The sequence below is a fragment of the Parus major genome, chromosome 7 (genome assembly GCF_001522545.3).
Source record: "Parus major isolate Abel chromosome 7, Parus_major1.1, whole genome shotgun sequence".
Taxonomy (NCBI): Eukaryota; Metazoa; Chordata; class Aves; order Passeriformes; family Paridae; genus Parus; species Parus major.
The window spans coordinates 11,377,660-11,402,841 of NC_031776.1; the positions used below are offsets into that span (position 1 = coordinate 11,377,660).

Sequence of the window (25,182 nt, forward strand, 5' to 3'; positions counted from 1 at the left end):
AGCGCCCGCTTTTCTTGGAATAGAGTTGAAGTGACACCGGATTAACTCAGATGAAGTCCGGGGTGTGCGATATTCTAGAATGTCTGTCTGTCTCTTTATTTTGGAAGTAAAAGCCCTGCTGTCAGGCGCGGCTTTGCCCGCGGTCCTTGTCTGTTTGATGAAGGCTGTTTGTGGCGCTCAGAGGCGTCTGCAGTGCCAGGGACTTGCCAGGACCTCATTAAGCGCAGCTTGGAGCAGAGCCAGGCATTCAGGGCAGGGGAGCCTCAGCGCTTTCTCTCCCAGCGAAGAGAGGCAGCTCAGAAAGGGAGGGGGAGAAAGAAAAGACGGCTTCAGCCATCAACTGCTGTGTTTTATTGTGCTGAAGGGGTTAGCTGAGTTCTTGGAAATAAACTCCGGGCCGTAACTTCTGCTGGCTCTTGTAAAAGTTGAATGTGGCCCCTCCTGTCAGTGAGACACAATGGCTGTAACAGGACATTCAAAGGTTTTCCCCTACTCTTGGTACTGCTCTTGTTCCATACTCAAAATAAAATGAGAAATAACGTGTTAAAGACGTAAACATCACCACTTTTGAAAAATACAATCTGGTTTTCACATGTCCCATTTGTTGCAATCTGTAAATTATTTTTTAAAAAACGTGCTTAAATCCATTTTCCTAAACTGTAAATGATTAAATTAATAATTTCTATAAGGCATAAAACTATTTCTTGGCTCATACTAAAAGTGTATTCTCTATATCAGTTATGACAAAAACTTCAGGTAATTTGTAACTTTTCTGAAATATGCAGTAACTGGGGGAACTGTTGGAAGAGATCAAGAAAGAACACGTTCTGAGAAGTTCTGCCTGACACGGAAGGATTTTCAACTCTGATGCCAAATTTTTCCTTCTATATTGAACCTATGATTTTGGTCTGGATAAGATTTAAAGCTTTCTGAAAAACACTGTAGCTCTGAGCAGCACCAATATAAAAAGCTTTTCATTTAAGTGCTCCCCTGCTGAATGTTTTGAACAACTAAGATGAAAAACTGTGCCTGGAAATGTCTGTGCAAGGACAATCCAGAATAATTTAGTGTAGCTGAGCCATTGTCATGTGGATCGCTTTTAACAGCGGACTGGATGTGTGTTACATGCATGTATCTGAATCTCTCTTCTGTCTTTCTCTTTTACCCAGAAGTGCCCAAAAAGATTGCAGCGGGGGGAGCAAGGCGAAGCATGAAAATGAGTTACAACCTGCTGCCAGCCAGGGCTGTCAGCTGTGAGAAGGGACTGTTTGCTCGTGTTAGCTGACTTGTTTTGGAAATTTGAAAAAACAACTCTTTCCAGACTTTTCTTCAGAAATTACAGTCCCCTCATCAGTTTAATAGTTTATTTAGGAGGATGATGGCCTTCTTAGCACAGCTGGGGAAACCTCTTCTACCTGAAGAAATAAATGGTGGCTTTTGTTGATGGTTGTACTGGCAAAGCTTACACAGTGCTGTTTTCTGTTTTGAGACCAGAACCTGATAATGAGTCGGAATATTCATAAAACTAACACATGGCCCCTCAGACTCCCCAGGACTTGTGATTTCAGCAAAACCCCTTTGTAGAGATGTGGTAGACAGACTGTCATGCAATTTATTGTTTGGGACCTGTATGTATAATTTTGTAAACTAGGGAGTATGTCTTGAAGGTATTTGTTACTGTTTTTCAGACATTGGACTTACTTAAGCTTAAGGAGGTGCTGTTGAATGAGATAAATTGTAGTAAAGGAGACTGTATGCTGGTGAAACATTGCTGTTTGTACAGCTGCAGGTCAGTTAATAGAGACATAAAGAAGCAGGCCAGGATGGGGATCTGAATAGTCCTATATTGTCTGAAAACTGAGCGGGGTTGATTATGAAGGCGGGAAGCAGCCTGTCCCATACGGTGGTGTTAATCATTTTCTGGGAGCAGGGCAGTGCAAGGGGCAGTGCTGCTGAGTGGTTACAGTTAGCTTTAAACCAACATTTGTTTTACAATGCAGATAAGTTGTCTGAAAGAAAATGTACCTTTTTTTTGTTTGCTTTTTCATAGGGATTTAGAATTACTGTAAGGATGGCACAAACTGATGTTAAGTCAGTATAGTGGTTGTCTTTTGCTATTTGCTAGTAAATCATTTGTGTGTAGAGGGGAGTGAGCACTGAGTTGATACACCAGTATTGACATATAGTTGGTACTTGAGCCTAGAGGGAGTTGATTTACAATTTCTTGTAAAATACTGGTTTAATTTTTAGGGGATGTAGCATCAGAGAGAGGAGGATCTACCAACAGCTATTACTTTCTGTTGATTTCTTTTTCAAGAAGTGGCAGTTCTGCAAGTATTTAAAACACTGTCAAAAGCTAAAAATATTGGAAATATTGCTGACCAAGCGGAAAACTCTTATTCCCCCCACCCCCCGCTAGAAAAGGAGAGTTGATTTTAACATTTACTATGTTAATAGTACAAATTTTTTAATAATAGTGTGTAGGAAAAGTGTAACTGACCACTGCAGCTTATTTGTTTAGTGAGTCTAGAATGGGTGAAGAACAAACTTAAAAATCCTCATAGAAGCATTTGGTTTTGACTTTTTCCTTCCTAAGCTTGACAATGGCATCTTTTGAGGCAGATGTGAAAGATGTATCTATTTACAAATTTAGGAGATTGTAATTTTGCTTGACATGGTCTAAACAGTGCTGCATGTTCTTAGAGCTGTATTTTGAGATGTGGGAACTCCACAGCCATAGATGCTCCATGCCATCTTTGTGCTTAAAGGTAGCTGAGATAGTTACTGGGATAGTTAGAAGGAAGTAATTTCATTGAAGTTTTACCTTTTTTCCCCACAAAATACACACAAGTGAGACATGACCTCCTTGAACTTGTTTAGCTCACAAAAATAAAGTTTTCAAGATTCTGAATAATTATGAGCAGAACCATCTCTAGTTAAAGCTAAGCAGACCAGTATATGTGGTGTTTTTATGTGCCTTGATAGCATGCCAGAAATGTGTAATCAAATTTGCATGTCTGGGTTTGCATTTACTACCTAGAGAACCATTTTAGAAATGTTTTCAGTTGTTACTGCTGTTGATGGTAGTTTGTCAACATTATTTGCAGGTTAGATATTGATACTGCTTTGAACTTCTTCTCAGACCTGAACTCCATACATAAGATATCCATCATAAATTGTAGACACTCCCTCATTTATGATTTTAAAAATGAAAATTATTATTGAAGAAAAATAATTTAAGTTACTACTAACACATTTGTCAATTGACAGTGGTAACTTAAAACTTTTTTATTGTACTTGCCCCATTAGTGACAGTCAGATTCCATGCTGCAGTAGATGGTATTTATAGGGACTCCAGTTATTTGGCAGCTGAGGTTGTTTTGAGTGTTATGCCCAGAGCTCTAGAAGGGAAGTATAGATGTGTGCTCTGTCTAGTATTTTTCAAATATGGCCTGCACAATATTAATTAATTTCATGACCTGTTTATTTCCCTCCATTATTTATTTTCCTTTCAGAAGGAGAATTCATACTGTCCCCATTTTCCTGCTCTTGAATTCTTTGAGAGGTGTTCCAAGGCAGCACAAATATTTGGTGTCTGCTAGAAAATGTTTTTTCTTCCACTCATAAGAACCGAGCTATCTGCCAGCTATAGCAGAAAGTTGTGATAAGAGCTACAGACAGTATTCTTTGATGTATTAACACTTGTTTTCATTTATGTGAACTGGAGGACAAAGGGCTGAACCCCCAGGGCACAATGATGTTACTAGTACATGACCATATTGCCATTTGAAAATGGTGGCTTACAAGCGCCCTGTAAATGCTGGAGTCTGTGCCTGCCATTAGCAGTGGTGAGTTACTCGTCTCTCCCAGCACCACAGCCCTGCCCAGGGCCTTCATTTGGCGCAGAGGGTGCAATAAATATCGGAATTTCACCTTGTAATGGAAGGGTGACTTCTGCAAACTCAGAAAATGGATTAGACCAGAGCCTGGCAAATGTCTTGATAATTATTTTTCAGAATAGGAGCCAAACCAGAGAATCTATCAGAATTTTTGTTAATTCCACATGGTTTTGGCAACGGGAATACAGCAGAGAAGTGATGCATTCTGATGGTGTTCTAATTTTTACTTGAATATTATAATAGTAGTTATAGTTTGTACTGGTACCTGAAAGGATCTTTTGGTTTTTCTTGCTTCCATAACATTGAATTTCATGCAGAACTTTGGAACCAGTGAACAAAATACACAATTGTCTGTTATTCATCCCTGAATGGTTTTGTAAAAAAGATAAGCCAGTGGTGCCTTTACTCCAGTCTTTTTCCTTTTCCTAGAGGTAAACCAACCCTGGATCTGTTTACAGTCTCCATAATACTTTAAAAAAAATTATTGTTGCTGTTAGTCTTTTCTAAGATTTTGATTCAACAATACACAGCCTTTTCTGCAAATTGCATCCAGGTAGTTAGGCAGTATTAGTGTGCAGCAGATGTAATGAAATGTTACAAAATACCCAGGATGCAGCATGGTGAGTCAAAGAGCTGGGCTACCAGAGAAATCTGTAAATGTGGAATTCTGGCTCTGCTGAAATATGTGGCAAAACTCTCAGACTTTAATGAGGTCAACCCTTGGGTTGTAAAGGGACTCAAATAAATACCTTGCATAACTCTTTTCTTGTTCTAGTGACATTTCCTGCAGGCATTTGGGTGCAGGTATTGATTGCTTTATTTCTTTTCAGAACTGTGAAACTAGGTGAATTTGTCCAAGTCTGTGTGGTCTTTGCAAGAGCAACTTCTGCAGCAGATGTCCCTGCTAGTGTTTGGAGGCTTTGTAGGAAAGAGAGGCTCCTTAGAAAAGCAAGATAGACATGGCATTTTATTCCATCTGGAATCTGAGTGTGTTGCATCAAGGAAGTTTCAAGAGCTGCAGTTGCTATAGTGATGCTTGCAGTGATGTTTTTCAATGCTTATTTTCTTTGAACACATATAAAAAACAAAGCTTAAGAAAATAAAAATTGTCAGCCTCAGATTCATTTAGTTTTAAATGGTGTCTGGAGTGGAATCTTTTAAATCAATTTATGCATGTCAAGAAAACTGTATGAAATGAAAAGAATGTCTGCTGTGTTCATCCTACTGCCAAATGTAAGCTTGGGTTTTAATAGACAAAATTCTTGATTCTTTTAAGATGCTGCTTGTGCCAGTGTAGGATTAATGTTAGTGTGTGCTTCAGCAGAAGGTGATGGGGGTGTGTGCATAGATCCCATAGGATTCAATTGTTTGTAATGCTTTAAAAATGGACACCGCTGTGAGGAGCGTATGCTGAGCTTAGATTAAAACACAGCAAGACATTGTATGTGGCTCCTCTTCCATTTCCTCCCTGTTCCATTGCAACTGATCTTGGTTGGGAAGCTGTTTGCTCTGCTGAGAAGGAGCAGAGAGACCTCTGCAGTGTTTCTCAGCTTTCACCCTGACATCATTTTTGCTTCTAATGTTGCCACTTGGCACTTGACCGGAACTTAACTTCAGTATGATTTAAGTAAAGTGTAAATGGTTACATGTCTATGCTAAAAAAGTTAGGGAAGTGAGAAATGTGGGTTAGATATGATGATGGGAAAAATTCTGGCTAAATTGGGAGCACTGTGTTTCCCAGGAGTCCTCTGAGAGGTGTGCTGGGAATTAAGTAGGAGGCACTTTTAAGTAAACTTTCCTGTGGCTGTAAAATCCCTTGTGCCTAGTAAAATACCTTTTCCTCCCATTGGGGTGGTTCTGGTGCCACTCACCTCTACCCAGCATGCTTTCTTTGAACTCTGGAGAAATGAGTATCCATGAGGTCTTTACTTTTTGGTCAGATTTCATTGGAAATTGTGAGTGAGCAATGTTTTATGTTGGGCAGGAGAGGAGGACAGAATCTGTAGAAAAGAACTTCTCTTGTCTTGGCATCTGGTGTCTCTAGGTTATGGAGCAGACATAGGGCTAAGAAAGGGACTGCTCTTTGTGTGAGTAGAAATAAACCTGTGGGGGAAAACACTGCTGTCATTCTTCCTGCAGTGTTGGGCTCATCCACTGGTGAATGCATATCAGCGTGAGCTCCTGCGGGTCAGTTTGTGAGTTTGGTTGGCAGGCTCAGCTGGGGTCACCAAGAGACTCTTCCACAGTAGGTGCTTGTGCCAGTCAATTTACCAGGGCCCACAGAGGTCTCTGGAATGTTCTCACCTCCCATCCCTCAGATTTTGGAGTTACATATGTTATCCCATAAAATGAGAGAACGAATTGCTTCTCCTGAATAGGGACTTCAGTAAGAACTTTGTGGTAACAGGCAACATGATAGTAACCAGGATGGATTTTATCTTTATTTTAATGTTTTTGATATGTATGTGGATGAAAGCCTGAGTTGGATCATGTCTCAATTTATTAATAATCAGAATAAAGACACAGTGAAATGACTCAGGGCAAAAAAATACTGAAGTGTGAAGGCCAGGTCATAGGCTGAAGAATGCCAAAGACAGTCACAATGGAGCCATGTGTTGTGTCAGCTTAATACATCTGTTAGTATGGGGGTTTTGCTGATACTTTTTTAATGGTTTAGAAAAGAGAAACTAATTTCTTTGTTGTGTACTTACATTGTGGTAGAAATTAATATCTGCAGAAGCTTGGATAAAATTAGGTGAGAGTGATGGTGACTTGGCAGCTGCTCAGAGGAACTGTGCTGTATCTATAGAGTGACCTAGAAAAGGTGTAGTGGTGCTTAAGAGAGAAACTGGCAGCTGCTATCAAATGCACCAGGGGAGAAGCAGGCACAAAAATGATAAGCAGATTGAGAAAAAAAATCAGGGGGGGACTGAATGTGGTGGGACTTTGAAAGGTAAGGTACAATGAGGTTAAGCATCAAGGGGAGGAATAGCAAGAGAGAGAACCTTACTGCTTCAGGGGTGTAACAGGGAGGGGGAAAGGTACATAATAATGACTTCTGTGGTGGTGTAAAACCTATCTGGAACTTTAAACGTTGTGGGACAGATTCTGCACTCACTGTTTCAGTAGCTTTTAAAGTCCAAATACTAGTGTTATAATGATAGTATTTTATGAGGAAGCTACTCAGTGTGTTCAGAGATTGCTGAATTTTATGGTACTTATCTTGCCTGTATTTTCAGTTACAAGTTAGTATTTAGGAAAGCTTGATAATTGTCATGTCCTGTTAATATTTTTCTGTAGTGTTGAAAATACCCTGAAGCTTGATTTTCATGTACAGAAAAAAACAATTATTTTTGTTTAGAACTTTATTTAAATTTGTAAATAAATTCCTCTTTTTTCTGATCCACGGAATGCTCCTTTTCCTCTCTAACTGGTGGTCACTGGTTTATTGTCAGATGGTAGCAGTTGCACATTTCCTTTGTTGGAGTTTCTTCATTTTCCTTTGTTATTATTCTGCAAAGACGACTTGGCTGGGACTTTTGTGTTCTGCTCTCTTCTTCACAGAGAAGATTATTTGCCAATAATTATTAATTATATTTATATATATTATTTGTCAACGTTTTCATTAATTTACTTTCAATTTAGCGTTGATACCTGTGTTGTACATCCTTATGGTCCCATGTTCTTAGAGAGCACTTACAACATACTAATTAGAGGCAGGGGGCCAGGGGGAAAGGATTAATGAAGCTGAGCATGAGCTTCTTTTATATTTCCTCTGTGAGATCCAGCAGATTCTGTTGTTGGGATCTTCTTCACTTTAATTTCTGTTAGTGTTTTCTGGTCCCTGAATACTACAGTGACTGGGTAACATTAAATCCCACATCAATCCAAGTATTTCCTGTTTTCTCATCCTTGTTGTCCTCAATGATGTGGAACTGTGATTTAGAAAAAAAAGGTGTAATAGAAAATATAGCTTTTAAAAATAAAGAAAACAAAGGCAGTGTGGATGAATTTGTGTTTAGACCTTCTTAGACACCTTTGTTTGGATGAATGGATAGGGAGGTGGATTTCAAGAGATTTTATGTAAGAGTGAAAAAAGCTTGCAAACCTGAGAGGTTTACCTTTTAGTATTATGGGATAGAGACAGCAAGCAAGATCTGGAGAGGAACCATGTTGTAAACAAAGAAGCTGAGGATAAAACTATGGTAAGCTGCTTTTCTTTAACTACTCTGTGTTGTTCAGACAGAGCATTTAAAAACTGAATGGCTGTTGTTTCATCTTATCTCTGACACAGGATGTTCAAAGACCTTTAAATCGCCAGAAGGTGAGGAAGAAAAGACAAACCAGAGAAGAAGCAAGTAGGAAGGAGTAATCTATTTAATCTGAAAGCTTTCTGGAAAGCTGTGCTTTGAATAACTGGTGCATATTTGTATTTTTGTAGTTCCCCTAGGCAGTCTGTCCTCTTTTGACTGGCTGTGAAATTCTGACTTTGGCTTCCTCTTCTGAGATATAGAAGCACTATCAATACCTACATACTGTGATCAAGATGATCTTGTTTTTCTCCCTGTACAGGAATCCTAGGATTTAATATAAAATTCCAAATTACATAGACTAAAGCCAGTGTTAGTCAAAGTTAACCATACATAGCAAAACAAAAAGAATGCCATGTCCATACTTTGGATAGAGCTACACAGCTGTGCTCTGCTAAAATTATTTTTTTTACCAACTACCTGAGGGATGAAGTAAGTTGGTTACTGGTATCAGCAGAAGACTCTTCCATTTTTTTTATTTTTTTTTTCTGTTGGTTTTTTTGAAAGCAATGCTGTAAACAGATCAGTGTCTTGTTAAATATGCTGAATTCTGCTGCTTTCCTGTTTGGTAGTAGCTCAGTCTCCACTAAAAACAATAATTCTTTCTCATAGCCTTAGGGAGAGAATTTGGGCATAACAAACTATTAGAGGACTATTTAATAACAAGGATGGGTTTTTATTTTTATTGAGGGCTCTTGGAAGTTTCTATTTCAGAGTTTTTTCCTGCACGTGAACTGAAAAGATACTTGACAATGTTTTGAAGATAAGCCTGTAACTTCCAAATTGTTCCATTTTTTCTCTTTCTGTGATTTATTCTAGCATGTGTAAGGTAATAAGGTCTCATGATAAGATGAATTTTGGCATTGGTTTAGTTTTTAGTGCGATTGGGGCAGAAGGCTGAAAAGTCAAACCTTCACTGCATGACATCCTTAGCTCTGAATGGCTAAGTGTTTAGTAAGCCCCCAGTTCTTAATTTTGTCAGGTTTTACTGTAAATGTAGTTTATAACAAGATTTTCTAAAACCTCATGCAATTCCTATTACATAAGTTCCCTTTTTATATATAATAAATAAAATAAAATAATGAGTTATTATCACATTATCCTTCTATACTCTTCTCTCTGGCAACAATGGAGTATTCCTGAAAGCACTTTCCAAGTAAGCTAGCTGTCTACAGTCTATGATAATCAGCTGTAATGGCACATAGGCAGCTGGTTTGCTAATCCTTTGATTGCAGTATTAGTTTGTCTCAGAGATTCTAAAAACCTGTCTGATCCTGTAAATGTGTTTAGTGAATATTATGGAATAAATTATATCTTGCCTTAAGACTCTAAAACACATATTCAGGTTATGAGTTGTGTATTTTCTGGGTTTTTCCCTTTTCTGATACTTATGTTTATGTTTAAAGGGGGAAAAAAGACATGTCTGTCCTAAAACAGCTCAGCAAAATATTGAACTTAAATTCATTTAACACTGGAAGGATTTGTATTTTAATCATCAGAAATTGTCCTTATCTGGCTTATCAACCCTGTCAAGTAATTCAGGATCAGATCAGGATCTCTTATTTACAGAGAGATTGCAAGTAAGTTTTCCTTTATACAAATCTGTTAAGAACAGAAAACCTACTTTGTAGGTACATATGTATTACTTAAAATATGCAGTAATCTGTGCAACAATGTATTTTTTATTAAAAAACATTAATATGTGTACAAACATGAGTGGGTTTTTTTAATGTTACACTTTAATTTTCATAAATTAGAGCCAGTTTGCTAGGAAATAAGTACATGAGTTAATAAACCTGATCTGACTTTATGTAAAGCTGTTATTTAAGTGTTTCAAGTTATATTGTTTTGTCAAATATCTAGTTCAAAATAAAGAAAAACATGTATCAGTTCATGGAATCATAGGATTGTTAAGGTTGGAAAAGGCCTCTAACGTTAAGGAGTCTAAGCATTAACCCAGCACCTCCTTGTTCACTGCTAAATTAATTATGTCCTCAGTCATAAGTGAAAATGTTCTTAGTAGAGGCTAACAAAGTGTTTGATCACAGTTTTGTTTTAAAAGACACCAACTAAGTAATATTTGTTCAGTGTCCCTGTAATAAAGATATGTAACACTTTGTGGTGTTGAAAGACTAAAGTCTTTCAAAAAAAGTGGAAAGAGAGGAAACCACCTCTTTACTGGTAAATTCTAGTATTGTAAAGCCTCTATGCTGTTGCGGTTTTTTTGGTTGTCATAATGAGATTTGGCATTGTTCCTTCCTAACTAGTCCCAAATGCCAAGATGGTGTTTGTGCTTATTTCCTGCCCTTTAAGTAGGTCTGAATCAGAAAAAGTTCAAACTGTCCTGGACTGAAATGCTGCTGATCTCGTGTCTGTGGCAGAGAGCAGCAGTGTGTGTGGGGGAGTCCCCGCACCCCTGCAGCAGCTACTTGGTGGATTAGGCTGCCTTGGGACCTGCAGAACCTGATGTTTCCTACTCACACTTTTGCTGTGTTTTGTGAGATGTTTTAACCTGTGCTACCTGAGTATATGTATAGGGTGTGGAGGTCAGATGGGTCTTTTGAGCATAGCTCTAGCCATCATCCTCAGGTGTGCAATGCAAAATGTTAAGCAAGTTGATTACAGTCTTTTCCTCAAGCTTCTATTTTGGGAGTGCCCTTTTCCATGTTTCCTGTCATTAGCATCAACAAAGATAATTAAAAACAATCTTATAATGTTTAATTTTTTATTTTTTTTTGTTTCCTTGTCCCCAGAAGTTTGTTTCCTTGGTGTGACGTACCGTACTTCAGTACGTGAAAGCCAGTCCTTGAAACAAGTGTGTTCAGTAACCTGGGCTTGTCTGCATGTACCAACCATGCCCTTTTTAACTGCATAAACTTAGAAATCAGAAGTTAATGAAGAGCTTGTCTTGACTAGACACTGATTTATTTTTTTTTTTTTCTGACTATACAAAGTCTGCAAAAGTTTGCCTCTATCGCCTTCTTAGCCAGTTTCAGTTGGTTTTGGTACAACAAAGATTTAAATGGAAAAGAATAAATTCATAAAGAAAATGTATGAATTGATTTTAAATAGTTCATTGCTGTACCCATAAATTTCTAACGATTTAAACACTGTAACATCAAGAAATACATGAACAGTGACCTCTGTGTTCAATGGGCTGATAACCTTGAAGTCAAAAGTCAATATTTTCTGGTTTTGACCAGTTCAACAAACACCATAAATACCTTTAGCTGACAATTCTTTCCATTCCTGCTCTCAGTTAAGGAACATAGAGTAGGAGTGTTTGAAGTAAAGTCCCAAGTTCCTGTAGCAGCCCACAATCTCTTACAGGTCCTTGATAGTTTGTCCTCTGCATGAGCGGCTTTCACTTTGTGCTGGCTGTATTAAGGTGCCTGGGGAGCTGTTGTGTTGACCCTGCTCTTGACTCAAGATAACAATGGTTTGTGGGGTATTCTGTGGCATACTAACAAATGTCTTGAAGAAAAAGATTTGAGCTGTTTTTGAATTTAAACATATATTCTGTGAAGAATTCTGAAAAGGTGAGAAGCTTCAAACCCTCATGAAGCATGTCAGGGTAGAAGCTAGTTTCTGCCTTTTGCTGCTCTTGTCATTTTCTTCAGGGTTTAAGATTTCAAAGCCAAATAGATTATGCTTCTGTCTGAGGGCAAAATATGATTCTGGAGCTTAATTTCCTTGTAGCTTCAGGTTGAAGAATGTTTGCCAGTTTTTGAATGTTTCAGTATATTCACGGTAGTGTAAGCGTCCTGAAAATGTTTATAGGAAAAAAATTTTGTAATATGCTGTAAGAGAGAGGCTGTATGGGTTCTGTCTTTTCCCAGATTTAAGGTACTGAAAAGTTCTCCAGAAAGTGTTTCAGTAATATCTGCAGTCGAAATGGCATCCCTGCTAGGTAGGAAAGAGTGAGTACATTACATGTGTTTGGTGTTTACAAAGTAGCAGATCTTTTTCAGAGGGAATGTAAAGCAGACTCTGATATAAGCAATTTTGCTGTGGGAAGTCTGTTATATCTGAGTTTGGGGGATAAATACCACATCATTATTTTGCTTTACTGTTGCTTTAGTTGCAGAGTTTCCTGTGTTATTCCATGCAGATACTTTACTTTGACAGCCCAGATAAACAAAAACCAGACACTCATACCCAGGAAAAAATCCCTGAACTCCAGACTAGGGCAAAGATAAAGAATTCAGGCTTTTTCAGTTCCATGAATAGACACTGGCCAATGGAAAAGATTATGTGTGACTAAGGCTGTGGTGATTTCTGTTCTGACATAATTGCTAAACAGCAACATGAAATTACTTGTTTTTTCTTTGAATGGAGACAGAGTCATTTAGGAAGTGAAAAATATATTAAAAAAGATAAATTTAAAAATGCTAGACTTGTTTAAATCCTGTAATTTAGCCACTCTTTCAGATTAAATGTAGACTGGGATTTTTCCAGGAGACCTTGAGAAGTTACATGTCTAAAATCTTGCTGAGTCAGTGAAGGCCAGCTACTCCCTTCCCTGTGCTTTTCCAGAAATCTGGGTTTAAATGACCTTTAGTGCATGTTGGACTAACTCTTAAATAAAGTGGAAGGTATACGTAAAACTAGCTTGCAAAATACTTCTCATTGAAATTTTTTTTTGCTCTACATTGTGAGTCTGTGAGTAGATTCTATCTGAGGTAATTTGGCTATGTGTAAAGACTGGAATTCCTGTTTGCTCATGGAGTAAAATAAGCAAAAATCATTTAATCTTGAGACAAGAGGACAGTGCAAACTAGTCAATGTGATTTGAAACCTCAAAGATGCTTTTTACCATGCTGATTCTCACAGAAAATCATCATCTTCAACTTCATTAATTTAATGGAAGCTCTAAGATTATTTTAAAATAAAGACAAGCATTTGGAGTTGAGGGTAATTTTTTTATGCTTTGCCCTCCACTAATGTGTTTAGTTTAGTAGATTACATTCTCCTTTAAGTATTAAACATATGCTATGATCTGACACTTTTATGGTATTTAATGGTTTAGTCATGTTTTATGCTAAGTTGCTTCTACTTTTGAGAATTTGAGATTAACAGCATTTTCAGAAGACTTTTTGAATGTGCTTGGACCCTTGTGTTTGTATAGGACACACTGACTGGATTTTGCTTTAATATGAAATGAAAAGTTTTTGGAAATGGCTGTAAGCTGAAGTCTGATGACAAAGATGGGTGTTTTAAAGCTTAATGAAGTGAATGCCACTACATCTTACTGTTTCTACAACATCAAGAAACCTGCTGTAGTCTCTTGCTATGAAGCATTTAACTGTTTAAATGCCAAGCTGTGTGATAAAATGCCATCAGTCCTGTGTAATTACTGAACTAAGATACTGTTACAGTTTTTTAACATACCAGAGGGGTTTTTTCACAGCTGGAAGATGATACATTGAGGAATTTCATATTGGTCAGATTGATAACCTTTTTCTACTACCTTTTTCTTATGTGTCTTTTGTTTTAATTTTGTTTTGTTAAAAATCAATGGGAATTTAGCAGAGGTGGGAAAAAGATGAAGGAAGAAACCTGCTGCACTAGACAGACTTATACAATAGAAACAAATGTTCTAAGCGTGTACCTGCTGAACACAGCTATACAACAATGTTAAGGAGAATGCTGCATCACTGTGAGAAGTAGATTATTTTTCTTGTTTAGTTGTATGCATTGTGGAGGAGATATTGTAAGGTGGGGGAAGCTCTGGTTAGTGGCCCAGGTAGTCAGAGGTCAGCTTGTTATGGCTGTGGTTGAGGCTTTGGGACACTTGAGTTCAATTCTGCAGTTTATCCTTCTCTGACCCTAATATCCTCACTACAGATGCAGCTCGAATCTCTCCGCATATCAGCTGAAAAATGCTCAACCTCTTGATGTAAAGCAGTATTAACTGTTCAGATTCACTTGACATTCTTGAAGTTTGACCCAAAACACAGGTGTTGCTAGCTTTCTTGCCACCATGTCTTGTGCTCTTACTAGATGGATAAAGTTTTGCATCTGTGGTAATATCTGGTTCTCATGAAGTTTGCACAGCAAGGTGGTCTGGTGATCCTCAGAAACATTTAGAAAGTTGTAGAAGTAAGGCAGTGACATGGTTTATTGGCAGTAAACTCAGGTGTTTTTTCATAAAATCTGGCAGCGTTCGGGAACTACATAATTCGTCAGCTGCTAGCAATAAATCTCTGCCATCCTGGTTCTTAGCTGTGTGGCTTCTCTTGCATAAGCTGGGTTCTTCTAAGGCAAGACTTCCTTTGAGAGTAAATTTGGGTAAAAGGAGAACAAGGCCTTCAGTACAGAATTTGAGTTGATGATTTACTTTTTGGCCTCTCCATACATTGCTATTTACATGAATTCCAATTAGTGAAATTCCTGGTATGGTCAGAGGCATAGAATACTAATGTAAGACCGCAAGGGGGGCGTATGTTGGTAGCTGGGAGCCAGTGTGATTGTGCCAGCAGGGTCAGCCAGTCCCAGAGGAAGCCATGGACTGTATGCCGAAGCAGTCTGAGACAGCAGTGCCTGAGTGGAAAGCAAAATGTGAACCTTTTGCACAGCATGACTCAATACAGCTGCCACATGATCTGGCTCTGTTGCACTTATTTAGTGCTAGCAGACCACTGGTTCTTCAGAATGAAGCTGAAACATCAAGATACCCATGGACTGTTAAAGAAAACTCAACAGGAAAAGGCTCCACCAGTGTCTCCATTGCTGTTGGTAGCCTTGGTCGACCCACAACACTGTGTTAGAAAGTGAGCAAGGAAAGAAAACAGATTTCATATTTACTTCCTTGATTGAAGGCTAGACTGAGGAGAGGGAAAGACCATATACAGAAAAAAACCACTTGAATTTTCTAGTCTGTTTTGAGGGCAAAGGACCTTGTAGTGAACATAAGTTATCTTGTCATCTGCATGTGCAGTCAATCACTTTGAAATGGGTAGCAGTACTAGCATTCATTTTAGTTTTGGCACTAGTTCTCAATCAAAGGCTGTCTCTGTGTAATTGCCAGCATTTGAAACTGTGATGTTAGTCAGCAAAAGCAGAGAAAACCAAAATAACTTGCATCAATGAAGGTTAAGGACATGCAGTACTGTGAACAGATCATTCCAGATTTTAACACTGAGTATAAACTGTAAAGGGTTTATTGTCAAAATATATATTACAGTATATCTTGAGGTACGTATTTTGTCCTGTAAAATAGTTAATTATTATGATGGGTTTTATTTCCCCTCTTTTTCTTAGAAGGAGGGGAAAATACGTGAATTTACCACAGATGTAAATTTCTGAAACATTTTTCTTTACTTTCCTGCCTCCTTCCTAGAAATTCTGATGTACTGTGCAAATTTCCATTATTTCATCTTCATGTCTTTAAAATATTAATCCAGTGGTTGTGTTTTGGAGCCCATCTGGAGGACTTCTGATATGGAAGTTTGCTGTAAAGCAATAGGCTGTGCAGCCTGCCTGACCAAACATTCCCTGGCTTTGTTTTCCACTGTGCTGCTCCTGACCTCCTGCTCAGAAAGTCTTCAGGCCATTTCAGATTGGTTTAGACCTTCCTTATGCAAGTTCTCATGCCTAATCCTTAGGCAGACAATTTGTTTGTTTTTCTGAGCAGTCAGTGCAGAGCCCTGGTCAAACATTCTATGAAATGGAATACTGGAAGTAGAAATATGTGAAAGATTACCAGTAGTTTAGCTTTTTTTCCTCCCACTCTAAGTTGGTATTGAGGATGGTCTGTCTTGGAGGACTTGACTTCCTTCAAAAGACATCTGCTTATGATATATTTTAATATAAGTCAATACACATTTAGAAGTAATTGTAATTAAAGCCTCTGAGGAGAACAAGATACAAAAAGCAACATTAGAGTTTTCGCTAAGTGATGATTTCTTTAAGATTCTGTTTCTCTATACATCACAACAGAATTCAGCTATCAGAATTTGAAAAGATATACTCAGAGGAACTTCCTGATGTATACCTTCCTTATAATAGCATGTGTCTTCATAACACAAGCTGTCTCATAACCCTGTCTTGAGGGCAAAGATGTTTCCCCCTATTGTGTAAATAAAGAGCTCCACAGAAAGCTGACAGGGCCAAAATAAAACAGATTTTGTGTCTATGGCTGTTCTGATGAAAATCTTGCTAATTGAAAGGACAAGTTACAGAAAAAACGTCGATCTTTGAAAACAAATCTGTTGCAGCCTACTGAGATTCCCAGCTGAATGTGTAGTGGCCTGTATTTAAAGAAATCACAGGCAAACAAATGCTCAGAAACCTTTTTCTTTTTTTTCTTTCTAAGTTGTCACCTATATGAAGTTAAGTGCAATTGGAGTGATTACCAACATGGTACCCTGTGTGTGGTCTGTGAAGCCAGCAGGTCTGCTCTTGTAGATTGTGTGCAGGTTTGTCTTCAGACTGTTCTCACGTTCTTTCATTTGTGACTGTTGAGTCACAAAATGTTTTGCCTGGCATTAATCATAAAGTGGCAAGTGTTTTCTTTATTATCTTTAATCCCAATGATTAGACCATGGAGTAGCATTTGAGTAACATTTGAGTCTTTTTTCTTTTCCCCCTCACTTTGCACTTAATGTGAATTCTATGTACTGCATTGAATAGATGCAAGGTCAGGAAGCATCAGTTAAGTACTAATGGAAGTGACTTCCGATGCTATTAGTGAAAACATGACTCATGTTCTAAGGATTTGCAGTTGGATTCCTGTAACTTTTGGTATTTCTCTTTCATTGTTTTCAGTAGTTGTTTTCCTAGAACACACAGTGATTGTGAAAGAATTACTATATTAAAAACAATAGTGACATTTTCATTTGTTTAAACTCATCCTAGTATGGATGAATTTTGTGTTAGCAAGATACAGCATTTCTGACATAGTAGATGCACTTGTTATATTTTTCTGATCTTTGCTGTTCAGAAATATCTTTAGTGGGGAAAAAAGGCAAGTACTCAAATAGTAAACATCTCAGGGTATTTTATGTAGTGAACAGACAGAATTCACTTATCAGTGTGAATCTGTTTCTGAGCAGCTGGAAATAACATCATGATTACAGAGAGAAAATATTGAGAACATCTATATAGCATTTTTTCCGTGATAATGTTCAGATTCTCTTTGTTGACAGTAGAACTGACAAATTGTAGGATGGTAAATCACATAAAAACCTGAGCCGTATGCCAAAAGGGAATTTCTGAAGCCCTGGTCTTCTTTCTCAGGGCTGTATGGTGTTATGGGGATGAGCTCTGTGCCCCCAGAACACTGCAGCAGTAAGCACCAGCCACAGGACAGACTTGGGAAACGATGGGCAATTCCCAGTTCCTTTGTGATTCCAGGAGAGTAATTTATTGTAGTCTGTTTACCCATTCTCCACTTGGAATATGACAAAAAGTTTTCACAGTTTGATTCAAGTAAAGCGTGTTACAAGCACGTGTGGTGATCAGACTCACCGGTAGTGGCAGCCGGGCAGAAAGCTGAGAACATTTACCCTTTCTTAGATGACTGCTTGGAGCACCCATATTCCATTTGAATGCCGCTCATGTTTGTTTCTGAAACTGTATATAAAATATAAAAGCGTTTTTTGGTATACATAGAGGTGTAAAATGGGCTGGACAGCAACAAAACTTATTTTGAGGTTTGGGGTTTTTTTCTGGTTTGTGATAGGGCATTGAAGAGCTTGTTGTGCTCCTGTTGGTTTTTCCCTTGGTAAAACTTGAGGGAATGGTGCCTTCCCCTCCTCTTATCTTTGTTAGAAATCTCTGTAGGATGAGAGAACAGAAGTTGGAGTTCATTTTATTATTTCTATTGGATTATTTTGACATTGTTTGGACTGGTATGCAATACAAGAGGAACGGAAAATTGACATTTCATTGCAATTCCTTCATTATTTGTTGAGTAAGTTTTACTTTCTGTCCTCTTCTGTCAGCCTATCTGTTGCTTCTACAGTTTCTCCAGTAGCAAATTTTTCAGTGGTGTATGACATGTAGGCATTCACTTGCCATTTATTTATTTCAAAATCTCTCATGAAATTTCATTAAAGGGTTAATTAGAAAAGATCTGAATGTCTAATGAGTTCTGTGGGATGAAAAAAACAGAGTTTACTCAGAAATTTGCCTTATAAAGGTAAATTCAGGGTTTTAAAGGATGACTTCAGCCATGCAGCAGACATCCTATAAATCTGTGCTGCCACTTACTTAAGTGCTAGGTCTTGGTTGTGTTTGTATGCTGGGACGTTTCATGTCTGGGCAGATAAACTGCATAGCTTGATCTGTAAATGGCTTCTGCATTTTGCTGATTTCAGAATACATTGCTAGTGCATCTTGGGTCTGTGAAATCTGTAAGGCAAAGAGCACTGTACAGTGAACTGCTCACAGCCCCCTATTATCTGGTGAGCACAAATGTCTGCAGCGACTTTGCCCTTCATGTTTCTGACAGGTAGCAAATGAACTGGATGTATTCAAACAGAGCAGTTCAGGAGCCTCAGTCTTCATAGGATAAGTTATTTATTTTAATTGCTCTTGTTGTTTAATGAAGTTCTTAACATTAAGATATTTCCTTGGGTCTATTTGGATCTATTTGAACTGAAGACAAACAAGAGAATCCAGTAGTTCTAGTCTTGCCTTACCATCTTGCTTGCCTTGGAGACAAAAAAGAGCAAAGTAGCCCAGCTGAGAAATAATTTTTGTGTCTTGTTTGCTGCACATTGGATACTTGGAGACATGCAAGAATTGCAGAATGGCTGAGGTTGAGAGGGACCTCTGAAGGTCATCTCATCCAACTTGTTGCTGAGACAGGGTCACCTGGAGCCAGCTGCCTGGCACCATATGTAGACAGTTTTTGAATATCTCCAAGGATGGAAAAGCAGCTTTGGAATTGTTTCTAGCTAAGCTGCTATAAAGAGTGTGAGTGGCTGCCCTCAAACATTGCAGGGACTCGGCTCCCACAGGACAGGGGATGTGTTTCCACTCTGAATGCACCCTGCATACCTGTTGGCTTCCATGATGACTGAAAACTGACAAACATCATCCATTTGGAAATCCAAATGAGCAACAGTATTTTACTTTGAAGAGTAAGATTTCTGTTGAAATAGGTCAACTTTATAAAGAGGCACTCTGGCACTTTGGTGTGGTTTTTGTAGTAGTATTTTGTAGTACTTCTTTTGGGCAAAGTTTAAGGCATACAAGCATACTCACCTAGGCTAGAGGCTGCTTTCAAGACCTGACCTAGCAGTATTCCAGTACTAGAAGTTTTTAAATCTGACTAGTTCCCACTGCCTGGAAGAAAGAAATCCCAGAGCAGGAATGTACTGAAATCATGAGCAGTAACTGAAGCAGCTCATCTATTCTGTTGTTCTGCAAGACGGTTTCTGTACATCTGAATGCCCTACCCAATTTTCTTCGGCATTACAACTTCAACAATGAACATACAGAGGCCATAGAGAAACATAAAGTAGCTTTTGTTCCATGTCCCCTGTTCTCCAGATGTTCTGTGCCATGGGGGAAGGGGCAGGGGTCAGCAGAGTATTGCAGTGGGTACTGCTCCCACAGGGGCTGTGCTTCTCCAAGTTGTAATTGAAGCAGGAATGTGCAGTGATCAGCATGAAAACGCTAGTTGTTGGATGAGTAACCTTTATTTTTTGTTGGAAAAGTTTCCCACTGAGATAATCTGACATTAAATTGTGTCAAGTTAACTCGTATTTTTATTACTTTGCAAGAGAATTGATGGACACTCAGGTTGCTAGCTGTATGTTGTATTTTCTCATGCTTGCCCCATCCTTCCCTCCACAGGTATTCTTATAAATTTTAAATCTGAAAAGCCTTTGGTAGTTACTTTTACTTTCTGTAGTATACGTATGGTTGGACAGCATCTAGCATGACTCTTAATAACTTCTCTTTTTTTGAGTATCTTCTCATATTCTTAGCTCTCAACCTTGATCCTAGGAGTTTTATAGAAAGATTAAGAGACCTCAAAAGGAAGCAATTAAAGTTGTCTCAGTTGGTGGAGCACAGACATGATACATGTCATTATTTGTTTTCCGAGTCCAAGGCAAACTCAAAAGGTTTTGGTTTGTTTTGGTCTTTTTTCTTCTTCTCTTAGTTCATGGGTTCAAAGATTTATTTTTTTTTTTAACATATTGAGGTATTATTAAAGTAGACTTTCCTAGAATTACTTTTATTTTTAAATAAGGAAACCAGATTTGTGTGGCAGTTTCATAAATTCTGTTCTTTTAAATTAATTTTTCACAAAGGCAAATTATGAAAGGGCTTATCTTGCAGCAGTTTGAGCATTTTGTAAACAGCCAGATCTTGGATGGCCTTAGCCCCACTCAGCTATCATATGCAACAGGTTTTAAAACCTTCCTACTGTCCCTCTGTAGATATGTCCTATTTCACAAGGCTGTATACTTTGGTCCCATTATGTCTTGAAAATTGTAGTTCTGTGATAGTTTTTTCTTCTTTAAATTTTCAAAAAGTTGGTGAGATCCAGTTCCCTTACAGCAGTGGGGTCCTGTCCTTTTCATACATTGTTTCTTGGCCAGTCCCATGTCACGGAGCAGAGAATGCAGGACAGATGCTTCACGCCTGGCATACTCAGCTGTTCTGAGAATAAAACTGCAGCGCGCAACTGGCAAGTTCTGCTGGAGGCAGCATGTGCTGGCTGTTAATGTGTGACCTTTTTGTACTCAGTAACTTGACTAGCTCTGCTCAGAGAGATTTAAAAAAAAAAAATTTGGGTATGAAATTTAGGCGACTGACTTTCTGAATATCCAGTAAGTCACTGCTTCATAGTAAATGTATTTATCACTGCAGAACTTACAGAAGTTAAGTGTTAATAGTGCACTGACCAGAGTTCAGAGAGGTGGGTGAGCTGCATGGACTGCCAGCCAGGTTCTTGGAGCATGTGGGGCTGCAAGTGATTGGATTACAGTGGTTTAAGAAGTTCCTGTCTCCTCAGCTGAGAGTTTTACTGCCACTGAGCTGACACGCAGCTCAACTGATCACACACGCTCTATCAGGCCAGTAGAAAAATCATCTAAGTTGTGCTATTTTAGTTGCTGCTGCCACAGAGTAAACTGGGAAAAACTGAGAGAATGCTGGCCTGAATAGAGCAGCAATTTATGGTTGCCTCAGCATAAAATAATTACAAATTTTTGACTCCTAATGAATAGTAATAACCTTAAAAGTGAGATGCATGTATCCCAGTCTCTTGTTTTTTTCATACCCCATATCCCGTGCTGGTGACACATGAAGCAGTGTTTTTGCAGTAAGTCTGCCTTGCTGAAACATGGCTTCTTTGGGGCCACTGCTGAAGAATGATCAAAGAAATAAACCATGCGTGAGGAGATATTTTATACAGAACCTTTAATAATTTACAATTACATATGCTGTAATTTTACTTTAAGTTCAAAATCTGTTTTTCCCAAAAGACCAATCTACTTCATCTTCCATCTTTTTGCTGCCAGTGCTTTGATGGGAGTTAAAGAACTGGATGAAATCTAGTTGTTGAAATATGTAGTACAAATTCTTACTGTGATTGGATGTTTGCTGAGCTGTACTTCTGAGTAGTATCTAAGTGCCTTGTAGTTACACATCTAGCTTTTTTTGAATGTATCTTTTCAGAAGACCTTAATCATCTTTTTATTAAAGTTAATATTTCATGCACAGAATCAAAAATATTTTTTTTTTTTTTTGGCTAAAGCTACACAGAGTGAGGAGCGGCTGTGTGCATTTAAAGACCCTTATCAGCAGGACCATGGAATCAGTGAGAGCCGAATCTCCCAGGAGAATGGCACAATTTTGTGCATGAAAGGTAGTACCTGCTATGGACTTTGGGAAAAAACACGAGAAGGAGACATACATCTTGTAAAACAAGGTATGTAACAGTTCAGTTTTAGTGCAGTAGTTTTCTTATTTACTTCATTTCTTTGTGATCTAGCCAGCTGATACAAAGCTGCACAACTGCAAAACTAGACTTCTTGCACATTGTACAAATGCATAGTTTTAAACTTCCCATTTTATATTTTTAAATGTGAACAGAAAGTTTGTTTGAAATGAATGACTTCTAAAAGACATCAATGCACAGCTGAAAAAAAAATTTCAAATTTCTTGTTACTTACAAGGTCCAGAGGAAGATGGCTTTCTTGAATTTCAGTGTATGTATCGATAAATTTAATAGTAAGTGTCTTATTAAGTAAAAAGTGTATACTCATATTGATTAGATGTTTGTTTACAAAGGAAATTGCAGCTATAGTTCACATATCAGTACTGTAATTCAGTGCTGTTCTGTGGGGAGGATGAAGATAGGAGGGGTGAAGGGCTTTGCAGTTTCTGGAGGCATGTTTTGATGACCATTCTCAGGGACTCTGCTCTTTTTTACTTGGATGCAAGTTAATGTAGTATAAGGCTGAATGACAATGCAGCTGGTATTTACAAATAGCCTGTGGAGCTGTAGTCCACGATTGCTGTTTGATATTGCAATCTGCTGAAGGGAGCAGCCTGACTGCTCACCTCTGCCCCACTGCTGCCTCTTTCCCTTCCAGGTATTTGTGGATAAATGACATTTAACTGCTGTTGACCATACTTGGGAACAAACAGTTGCTGCAGGGACAAAGGACCTGGTATTAATCAGGCAATAAGTTGTGATCCTGTAGAAAAGTCCAGTGATGCTGACAATGAGGAAGGGCAGAATTTTGAAACTTACGTAAGAAGCACCAAGCTGTAGATGCAGTCCTGTGGCCTAAGGAAGGGAGTAAGTCACAATTAATTTACACTGTGGACCAGAGAGTGGTGATATGGTCTGTGGTATCAGAGCAATGAGGAATGGCATACTTCTGCTTAGAAGGCTCAGGAATTCAGGTTTTATCATATTTAGGCAATAGCTAGACACTTCTGATGTTGGCCTTCATCCCTGCCCACATTTTCTTCTCCTTGGCTATGGGGAGTTCTAAAAGAAATTCTTCAGGTTTTGGTTTAAAAGGTGGTAGTAAAGTCAGACAAGCAAGTTATGTTAACTGTTTTCACCCCACTCTGTAATGTTTAATTAGGTAATGTATGGATTTATGTAGGTGTGTTTATCCAGTCAGTAGAACTAATTTTATGCTTAATTAAAAAAAAAATAAAATCTGTCAATTGCTGCTTTTTACAGGTTGCTGGTCTCATATAGGAGACCCACAGGAGTGTCACTTTGAAGAGTGTATAGTTACGACCACCCCTTCCTTGATTCAGAATGGAACATACCGCTTCTGCTGCTGTAGTACAGACTTGTGTAATGTCAACTTCACAGAAAACTTCCCTCCTCCTGACCCTACTGATACAACACCTTACAGTAAGTCAGATGTTTGTGTCTGTCATTTCATGGTATAAAGATTTTAGGGAAAGAGCCTTCTTTTGTGGTACTGTTAAATGTGAAACCTGTGACCTTTCTGTGTCACAGAGATGGCAAACAGAGCAGAGCTTTCCCTTAGGTAGTTTGTTAGTCTCATATTCCATATTGCTCCACAAAGAGTGAGCTAAATGCTTACACAAGAGGATTGTTTGTGTAGGCAACTTATGAATGCAGCTTATATTTTTCATAATGGTCTCTAATCTTTGTGTTTTGGTATTTGGATGCCCAGCTTCATAAGCCTGTGGAGGTATGCAGAAGATTCATGACTTCTGTTGAGAACAGGCCAGTGGTTTCATTAAAGCTACAGTACCTTTGGAAAGTTTGGCCTGTCTGGGCAGTCATGAATCACAGGTAGTTTTGAGTGGTAGAACCAGTCTTGTATCAGACTGCTGAAGTTCTCTCCAACAGCCTCTGAAATCTGACTTCTTTCTTTTGCATATCTCTGGTAAGGGCTAACATTGACATAAAGTTCAAAGAATACTAGTTTGAGTCATTTTCTGTTCAGTTGTTTATTATAAAATCAGCCTAACATACAGACCAAATCAAGGGATCAGACCCCTTAACCTGGTATGACAGAAGCAAGATCATAACTAACAGCTGCACTCTTATATTGTTCCAAAAGTTAAGAACCCGTAAAGAAGTTGAGTTAGTGGCCTAATCTAAACATTTGGATAGCCTTTTCTAAATAGGAATTGTGAAAGGGAAGTTGAATAAAGTTAGGTATGTAAATGCAGGCATAACTGTTCTGCATGTCAAGAGTTCTTTATCAGTAGAAAGTATTTTGTGAAATGAAGGTGTATAATTGGATAGCATTTACGGCTGTGGAATGCAAAAAGAAGTTTGTGTTTAAGAATGATAGTATTGAAATTAACTTCAGTGTGTAGATCCTGATCACTGCTGCTTTCAAAAATGGCTGTAAGGCCTAATATTTGTAAGGAAGTTGGATCAAAATGAGGGCTTGACATTAAAAACCAGCAGTCTTTAACTCGGAAAGTGTGCACAGTATGAATGGGTAAAGAAAGTTGGTAGAACATGCTGACTTTTGGTTGACAGTAGTGTTTGTAGAACCAGTGAACAATCACCATTTGGAATCAGTGTCACTGTGCAGTGCAGAACAGACTCTGCTTGACTTTGGTAAAAGTCATCAGATTTGGCTTCCCAAATGTGACTGGAGTTAGTGTTGTGCAGGAAAATTAGACAGGAGGAAAACCAGGTGTAAGGGTAATTCCTTGTCCCTTTCTGTCCCCCCCAAAACAGGAAGACCAGGTTCTTACAAAATGGTTTGTGCTTGTTCTTCTCAAAGGATAAAAATTACAAGCTGAATTAATTCAGTTGTTGAGTGATAAGATCTTCAAATAGTTTTAAATGGAATTTTTGATAGCGGAAGATCTATCTTAACTTGCAAAGTGGGTGGGTGTTGCGGCTGGGTCTGGGAGGCAGCTTTGTCTTATCTTAGGGGGCAGATCTCCAGGGATCTGCCAGAGGACTGGGCTTCCTCCACAGGTGGGGGAGGGAATTAATCTGTAAAACAGTCCTTAATTCACCCAGCTGTAATTGAGTGCTGCAG

The 25,182-nt window shown here is 38.4% G+C and overlaps 1 protein-coding gene across 1 annotated transcript in view; it reads left to right on the plus strand.

Moving 5' to 3' along the window:
* BMPR2 (bone morphogenetic protein receptor type 2) overlaps positions 1 to 25,182 on the plus strand; it is a 104,977-nt gene that overhangs the window by 30,183 nt on the left and 49,612 nt on the right. The window contains exons 2-3 of the mRNA XM_015634383.2: positions 21,930 to 22,103; positions 23,376 to 23,555. Of these exons, the coding sequence (XP_015489869.1) occupies positions 21,930 to 22,103; positions 23,376 to 23,555 (354 nt within the window). The remainder of the gene's footprint in view (positions 1 to 21,929; positions 22,104 to 23,375; positions 23,556 to 25,182) is intronic.